Source organism: Canis lupus, chromosome 3 (genome assembly GCF_011100685.1).
Source record: "Canis lupus familiaris isolate Mischka breed German Shepherd chromosome 3, alternate assembly UU_Cfam_GSD_1.0, whole genome shotgun sequence".
In the NCBI taxonomy this organism is placed as follows: Eukaryota; Metazoa; Chordata; class Mammalia; order Carnivora; family Canidae; genus Canis; species Canis lupus.
Window position 1 is genome coordinate 84,291,110 of NC_049224.1, and position 8,855 is coordinate 84,299,964.

General features: G+C 50.8%; 1 protein-coding gene across 5 annotated transcripts in view; it reads right to left on the reverse strand.

Annotated features, from left to right (window-relative positions):
• The window catches only part of STIM2 (stromal interaction molecule 2), a 143,022-nt gene extending 137,104 nt beyond the window's left edge, over nucleotides 1-5,918 (reverse strand). The window contains exon 1 of one of the 5 annotated variants that reach the window (XM_038533537.1): nucleotides 5,821-5,918. Coding sequence is in view for 3 of the 5 variants with exons in the window: in XM_038533533.1 (XP_038389461.1) it covers nucleotides 5,262-5,598 (337 nt within the window). In the remaining 2 variants the exon portion in view is untranslated. Of the gene's footprint in view, nucleotides 1-4,056; nucleotides 4,127-5,261; nucleotides 5,694-5,820 lie in introns of those variants that run through there. The other 4 variants (XM_038533536.1, XM_038533533.1, XM_038533534.1 and 1 more) reach the window with 4 other exon arrangements.
• Nucleotides 5,919-8,855: the final 2,937 nt, after the last annotated feature.

Here is an 8,855-nt window from a genome sequence, read left to right on the forward strand (position 1 = left end):
ATTTTCATCTAAATTAGCAAACGCCCACCACATAGAGGTGTTTAACACTAATGAATGGAATGGCTCTTTCTAAATGGTGTACCTTCAAATTAATATTTTAAGTTTTCTTTTTTTTTTTAATTTTTATTTATTTATGAGAGAGAGAGAGAGAGAGAGAGAGAGGCAGAGACATAGGCAGAGGGAGAAGCAGGCTCCATGCACCTGGAGCCCAAAGTGGGATTCAATCCCGGGTCTCCAGGATCGCACCCTGGGCCAAAGGCAGGCGCTAAACCGCTGCGCCACCCAGGGTTTCCGTATTTTAAGTTTTCATTGAAATTTTAATACTTCCAAAAGACACGTTCTAAAATATTTTATATTCCTAATAACACACCAAACTAGTAAAAAGTATTTTAGTAAACATTTATAGAGGCACTAAAGAAGGTTGCATTCATTTAAAAAAAAAAAGATAAAGCAAACATTTCCGATGCTAAAACTTGTTTTAAAAAATTCTGAAAACCACTACATATAAGAAAACATGTTTTAAATGTTTCAGTTACAGTTGACCCTTGGACTCTGTAGGTTTAAACTTTGTACCTTTGTAAAGGTTTGCTTTATACACATATTTTTTCTATAAATACAGTACAATACTATAAATGTATTTTCCCTCATGAATTTTTTTTTTTTTTAAGATTTCATTTATTTATTCATGAGTCACACAGAGAGAAACAAGCTCCACGCAGGGAGCCCGACGTGGAACCTGATCCGGGACTCCGGGATCACCACCTGAGCTGAAGGCAGATACTCCACCGCTGAGCCACCCGGCCGCCCCTCCCTCATGACTTTATTAATAATGTTTCCCTTACTCTAGCTTACTTTAAGAATACAATATATAATACAAATACGAAATATGTGTCAATTGTTTACCTTGGGCATCTAGTTTGGAGGAGTCAAAAGTTATACTTGGATTTTTAACTGCACACATTGGCACCCCAACCCTGTAGTTCAAAGATCAACTGTATTCTGCACATTTTGCCAGAATAAAGAACTGTGATATATATAGATACATATACACACGACATATTTGTGTGTGTATATTCTTTGCTCTTTCCTTGCCCTTTCATAAACTATTTCTCAGAAACCATATCCGGATGAGATCAATCACTCTCCACTAGGAGCAAGTCACTGAATCTAAATTTGTTAGGCAAAAAAAGAAATTAATGCTTTGAATTATTAAACTACTGCCTTAGATTGTAATCAGCAAACTTTCAGTCACCAAGCCCTAACTTGCTTTAAATTCTGATCGCTTTCAAAGCCAGAGCCCTAAATATATATATGAACATATTATTTAAGCCTTTACTACACAGCATTATAAATATTGGTTTCAGCTTATCAACCTTTTGCACACTCAATTCTGAAAACGTAATATAAAAAAGGAAAACATAAACCAATACTCATTATGACAGTGAGTCCGTTTATTTTGAGGATATCTCATTCTCCCTTTAGAACACTTGCTTGCTCAAAACTAAGCATGTGACAGATGACTTAAAGGCAATTAATTCTTAAAACACACTAAACCTTGAAAGTAAAACTCTTGAGAGGCAAACCTCAGTGGAAAAGAATGCTTTCTACATTTTATTAGTAAGAGGCAGACTCATGATGTTCCCTGAAATATTAAAAATACCAATCTGTAGAGGAAAAGAGAAGACGTGATTTTGGCTGTCACTTTCAGAGCGCTTAAGAATACTCACAGATGGGCAGCCCAGGTGGCTCATCAGTTTAGCACCACCTTCAGCCCAGGGCCTGATCCTGGAAACCCAGGATCTAGTCCCACATCGGGCTCCCTGCATGGAGCCTGCTTCTCCCTCTGCCTGTGTCTCTGCCTCTGCCTCTCTCTCCCTCTCCCTCTCTTTCTCATGAATAAATAAATAAAATCTTAAAAAAAAAAAAAAAGAATACTCACAGATAAGTGACAACTTTAATACAGAGCCATAGATCAATTCCTCTCTCAGAATATTCAAGAATTTTCCACTTTCAAAATTCACATATAGCTGTTTTGTTACTAACACTCTCTATCCCATTTCTCTCCATTAACACTGCCCAAAATATGAAAACGCAGTATTTTCTAAGTACAATCTACTTCCTAAAGTGTACGATAGCAATAATATATTATGTTCACGGGTGATCGCAACATTTCCAGGTGGAAATCACTAAAGAACACTATTCACACCATCAGAGGAATAGGAAGGAGCCCTTATAGAAAGCATATATATTGCTCAGAAATTTTCAACATGCTCCACCTTTATTACAGACGTCAATTTACCACTTCCCAGGTACCAGTGCTATTGACTGTATTTACATAAACTTCTTAAAAATGACCACAATTTAACTTGCACATGTGTAGTCTGATAATCTTAAATTCTAAATGGAAATATTTAACTTGTTAAAAATTAATATTCCAACAAAGGGAAAGAATAAGAACATTAAAAATAAATTCCAGAGTTAATATTATTTTTGTACACTTATTTTAAAGCACTACAGCACAAACTCATTTTTTGTGATCAGACTTTTTATCCAATCACAATCACCTTTCTTTTTTCACGACGCCATACATAACTCAGAGAAATTTAGATCTTCAAAGAGGATTATAAAGTCAACTAAAAATTTCACCTGAAGCAATTTCCTTGCTATAATCGACATAGTATACACCGTATTGTTATTGGTTAAAGAACACTACATTTTCTGAATCGCATGCCCTACCAATGACATATTGATAAAGCATTAGCCAATTATTTATTAATCAAACTCTTCTGCTCAAGAAACCAATAATCATGCTTCTGTACCTCCCAGAAGCCCAAATATCTCTGCTCCCTCCCTTCCTGTGTGAGGCATTAAACCTTTAGAGTCAGGTTTATCTTGCTATTTTCCTGAAACTTCACAATTATAGTTTTTCATCTTGCTACTTTTGTAATGATCCCTGTTCTTCACTTTTCTCTGCCACATTTGTAGTTGGAGAATAAAGACTACTAAAGCATAAAGTCATTCCAGCTATTCTCTCAAACTATACTGTGCTCCTAATACTCCTCATTCTGTAGTCACTGTATCCTAATTGCCCAGTGACTGGTTTGATGTTTCAGGTTTCATTTTAAAAGAGCTAGGTATGCTTCAGGGTAAAATAAGTTAAATATTCTGATCATTATATTCTACACAACTTTCAAAGAGCTTGACAAAATCCACCGACTCTCTAAAATAGTAAACACTCTGTCATAAATCCCAGAGCATTTGCTTTGCTTCAAAGAATACAGCTCCCCGAGCACTTCTCAAAGCAGCTGTTAGTAACTTTCGGAGGACTGCTGCACTATCATCACTTCGGTTAGGTTAATGACAGGTCATCTTGTTCCCCTTCACGTTTTCCTTTTTCATCTTGCAATGTAGAAGATCTACCGATTACTCTTAAAAATACAGTAAGAAGAAAAAAAAATGAACATTACTTTAGCTCCACTACTTTTCCAAAAGAAATCGTCTCAAGATTCCCAAATCATTACTCAAACCACACGTATCAGTTGTACGTGACACTGGAAGGCTTTAACACCAAACGTGTTCGCAAGGTTTCGATAATTTCGAGAACGTTCTGTATTACAAAAGTGCTGGTGCATTCTATCAGAACTGTGCCGCTCAAATACTAGCCCTGAATATCCTGCACCTGCTAAGTTTTAAGGCATATTTCTGGCTACCTGAAGAGCTTTCCTGCACCCTTTGTCACCCAGCGATGCTCCCAGCAGCAAATACTTCCCATCCTTTAAAACCTTCCTCCCACCCTTCAAAAAATACACATTAGACTTAGAGATTTCCGCCTACTAATACGGAACCACTAATACCACTAGGTATTATGGCTCTCAAAGAATCCGCTTTAGCAGCCTCCCCTGGGACACCGTGCTCAGCGGGGCTTTGAACCTGTACGACTCGCTGGCAGCTGCCTCTGCAAAAGCAGCACCACAGGCCGACTAAATACCGCATTGCTGCTGCTGACTTTTTCCAGCAGCTTTAAAAAAAAAAAAAAAAAAAAAATCAGCCCAGTACCCTGCAGACCCTGCTGGCTCGGCTCTTCTGCAGCACGGAAGGGAAACCACTGCATTGCTCAGCGAGGAACACCGGGGAGCCCGACCGTAGGGCGGAGAAGCTAGTGCCGCCGCCGAGAGGCTCAGTGGAGGGCGGGGTGTCGGGGGTGGGGGCGGAGGAGAAAGCCGTCCCGGCCGTAGGGGACCCAGACCAGGCAGCGGCCGGGGCGCTGGCGTCGGGGCGCCCCGCTCCGCATCGCGCCCCGGCCGTGGCAGGTCGTACAGCGGGAGTCGGGCAGGGACGGGGGCTGGGATAGAGGCTGGGGCAGGCGCAGGAGCAGGAGCTGGAGCAGAGGCAGGGGCTGGAGCATGAGCAGGGGCTGGGACAGGAGCAAGGGCTGGAGCAGGGACAGGAGCTGGGGCAAGGGCAGGGGCGGAGGCTGGAGCAGGGGCTGGAGCACGGGCAGAGACAGGGGCAGAGGCTGGATCTGGGGCTGGGGCTCGGGCTGGAGCCGGGGCAGGAGGTGGAGCAGGGGCTGGGGCAGGGGCAGGAGCTGGGGCAGGGGCTGGAGCAAGGGCAGAGACAGGGGCAGAGGCTGGATCTGGGGCTGGGGCTCGGGCTGGAGCCGGGGCAGGAGCTGGGGCAGGGGTGGAGCAGGGGCTGGGGCAGGGGCTGGGGCAGGGGCTGGAGCAGGGGCTGGGGCAGGGGCAGGAGCTGGGGCAGGGGCTGGAGCAGGGACTGGGGCAGGGGCAGGAGCTGGGGCAGGGGCTGGAGCAGGGGCTGGAGCAAGGGCAGAGACAGGGGCAGAGGCTGGATCTGGGGCTGGGGCTCGGGCTGGAGCCGGGGCAGGAGCTGGGGCAGGAGTGGAGCAGGGGCTGGGGCAGGGGCAGGGGCTGGAGCAGGGACTGGAGCAGGGACTGGAGCAAGGGCAGAGGCTAGATCTGGGGCTGGGGCTCGGGCTGGAGCTGGGGCAGGAGCTGGGGCAGGAGTGGAGCAGGGGCTGGGGCAGGGGCAGGGGCTGGGGCAGGGGCTGGGGCAGGGGCAGGGGCTGGGGCAGGGGCAGGACCTGGGGCAGGGGCAGGACCTGGGGCAGGGGTGGAGCAGGGGCAGAGCAGGGGCAGCAGCGGCTGAAGCAGGGCTGGAGCAGGGGCCCCTCCCGGGTCGGGGGTCCCGCGGCCGCCGGCGTCGCGCCCGCCGCCCGCCCCCGCCGCCCCCCGGGCCCTCACCTGTCATGAGCGCCGGACTGTCGGCCGCCACCGCGGCGGGAGAGGAGGCGGCGGCCGCGCCCGAGGCCCGCCGCCCGCGGAGCTGCCGGGACGCCAGGTCGCATCCGTCGGCCGCGCCGAGCAGCAGCAGCCCGAGCAGCAGCCCCGCAGCCCAGGCCGGGCGGGCCGCGGCGGGGCGAGGGCGCGGAGGAGCCCCGGCCGCCGGCCCCCCGCCCGCCCCGCCCGCCCCGCCCGCCGCGGGCCGCCCCCGCCGCCGCGGACGCCTGCTCCTGCCGGGCGCCAGCCTGGTCCCCTCGGCACCGGCGGCCTCCGGAGCTCCGGCCCCGGCTGCGTTCATTGGTTCCGGTTGTTTAAAAAAAAAAAAAAAGGCGAGGGGCAGAAAGGTGCGGCGTCCTCAGGCCGCGCGCGACCCCCGCGCTCCTGCGGCGGCGAGACCGGGCCCCGCGGCTCTGGCGCCTCCGCTCCGCAGCCCAGCGCCCGCGCCGCCGCCGCCGCCGCCGCCGCCGCCGCCGCCGCCGCGGCGCATCCCCCCGCCCCCTCCGGCCCGCGCCCGTAGTACCACGCTCGCCGCCGCCTCCGCCCTCACACACTCGCACGCAGCATACCAATCCCCCGCCTCCTTCAGCCCCGCCACGGCGCAGGCGCGGCGCCGCCGCAGTGCGCCTGCGCGGAGCCCAAGCCCCGCCCCGAGGGCGTGGCCGCGAGCCCGGGAGCCCCGCGGGGGGCGGCTGCGCGGAGCCGGCGGCGGCGTGGGGAGGCGGGGAGCGGGGAGGCGGCGCGGCCCGCACGGCCGGGGGTCTGGGGGGCCACGAAGCAGTGCGGACTGCCCGGGTTGTCCCGGCAAGGTACAGGAGTGTAGGCGCCAACCAGGATAATTGCACGGATCGGGGAGAACCGTGTAATCAGAAACAGCGGCGTCTCTAGAATTTCAACATAGGTGGGGCTTACAAGGAGCCGGCGATGGGGAAGTGGAAGCAGCCCAGCATAGTGCCTTCTTTACTTAAAGCGCCTGCTACTGCTCTGTAGGCTTTACAGGTTTACGCATTGTGACTGTGAAAAAGGGACTGGCATGGTTATCATCCCCATTTTACAAATGAGGAAACTGAGGCCCAGAGATGAGGAGTACCTTGCCCACCCCCCACCCCACCCCCAGGTCCCACAGCGAATAAAGGATAGGGCTAGATTGAGCACCGCTGAACGGAAATATTGAAAAAATGGATTTGCTCTTGCCCCTGACTTGCCTACGTCCAAACGTCACCTGACCTCATCAAGCCACCGCCCCATCATAAGGCTTCCTCGCTGTCAGTTTATGAAGTTTTCCCAATGCTGGTGCAGATTTGGCTTTACCCACCGGGAATGAAGCACGGTGCACCCTCTCCCAGGAGCACAAAGTTCCTTTAAGATTTGCAGACAGGGGCAGCCCGGGTGGCTCAGTGGTTTAGCGCCTGCCTTCGGCCCGGGGTGTGATCCTGGAGACCTGGGATCAGTCCCACGTCGGGCTCCCTGCATGGAGCCTGCTTCTCCCTCTGCCTGTGTCTCTGCCACTCTTTAAAGAAAAAGAGGGGAGAAAAAAAAAAAAAAAAGATTTGCAGACAGGGTTCCTAAGCATAAAGGTCCTGTTTGGTATTAGGTGTTCTTTGTTGGGTTAGGGGTTTGATTTGGGCGGCTTTTCTCAAGTCAAGAAGATACCCAAATTACACAATCTCCCAAAGAATTTCTTAGTCGATCCGGCCAACATAACCATGACTATCATTCACCGTGGAAGAGCAGATGCACACCTCAGAAAAGAATCGAGAGTTTCCTCGAAGCTAATCAATCTATCCACAATTGTTTCTTGACAGGCTTCTTGAGGACATAGTGTTTTTTAGGTGGCAATTCCTCAGAGGACAAAAGGGAGATTATACGTCCCCTGCTGAAAGGCACAGCAATCAAGTCACACATTTGCTGAGTGTCTACAAAAAGGAGAGCATTCTGCTAGAAGACTGGGAAAAATACAGATAACAGGCTTGTTTCCTGCTCTCCAACATTTCATTCATTCAGTATTCGCTGAATGCCTAGTATGTACCAGGCAGGTATGGAGTAGTGGGAATTCAGGGGGAACAAGAGAGGCAAAAAAGTCAAGTCAGTACTCAGGGATATAAGAACACAGTCTCTGCCTGGGGAAATTTATGATCTTGCTTAGGAGATAAAATGTACACCCATTAAATAATTAGCCACTAATACAAGGAAGTAGTTAATTAGTTGTTAAATTGAGGAGGGCAAGCTCTATTACGGCAATAACTGCAGTATAAAACCACAAATTGTCAAATCACCGAGGCCAAACTTCTTTAAACAAAGATTATATGGGGGTTTATCTTCCCCCCTCCCCCCCCCGCCCGTCCTCCTTTTATTTTAAAAAGGCTCCACACCCGACCTGGGGCTTGAACTCACCACCTGGAGAACAAGAGTTGCATACTCCACTGACTGAGCCGGCCAGACACCCCACCCCTCCGTCTTTCTGTGAAAGATAAGGATGTTGGTTGGCACGGAGAGGGCAATGGACTCGAGGTTGAGATTAACTGTCTATGCCGCTCACTACTGGAGCCAGAAAGGAGATAGGGAGGTACCTGCGAACACTGAGAGACCTGCCCCAAGCAGGCCAGAGTTCAGCACTGAATCCTTCATCTCCTATCATCTTTGCCAAGGGTGCCAAAGTTTCTATCAGGGTGGCCCCAAAGCATCCTCTGGTTGAACAGAGGCATAACGTCACTGTGCATCTAGCACAAACCTAAGTGCAGAAAAAAGAAAGTTATTTCTTTCTTTTCTCAACTTTCTTTGCAGAAAGTTCTTGCTGCTTTGGAAGACCAGCAGACCTGTAGAATTACAGACGCTCCCATCTGCAAGCCTCACAGAAAACACCCAAGTTCCCGTTACAGCGATCGCTTCCCTTTCTTTGACTTCTTCAAAGCCTTTGCCTTCCCTTTCCTGGATTCCCAGGAACTTGTCATCTCCTCTTTCCCCTCTTGCCAAATCCCATTAAAATCCACCCTGAGCCCCTTTCTTTGCCGCCTGACTCCTACCACCTCGTTCTTAACGTCCGGACCTTACGACTTTCCATTAATTTGCAGAGTGATGTCTTTATCGTCTACTTTTCACCCATTCGTGACTTCAAGCATCTGATGGGGGGGGGGGAGCGTTGGAATGAGACAAACCTGGTGGAAACTGCAACTCCACCATTTCTCAGCTGTGTAACCTGGAGAAAAATGCATCTGTCCTGGCTTGGGGGGGGGGGGCGGGGGTGCTTAGGGACCTCGTAATTGCCCCGCCGCATAGGGTTGCGGGCGGCTGCAGGAGCGTGAACTAACAGGTGTGCCTCGCGCGCCGCCTGGCACACGGGTCTTCATGCCGCGGGGAGAGCTGGCCCCGCACAGACCCGGGCGCGTGTCCTGGGCTCCCCGCTCTTCGCCTGCGCGGTGGTTCGAGCTCATCTTCCCACCAAACATTCCTGAACTCCGTAGGGCGCGGCCAGCACAGACGCAAGATCCGTCCGCGCGGCCCCTCCCATCCCAGAAGCAAAGCAGCCCTGCCCGGGCGTCGGGCTCCGTCCGCGTCCCC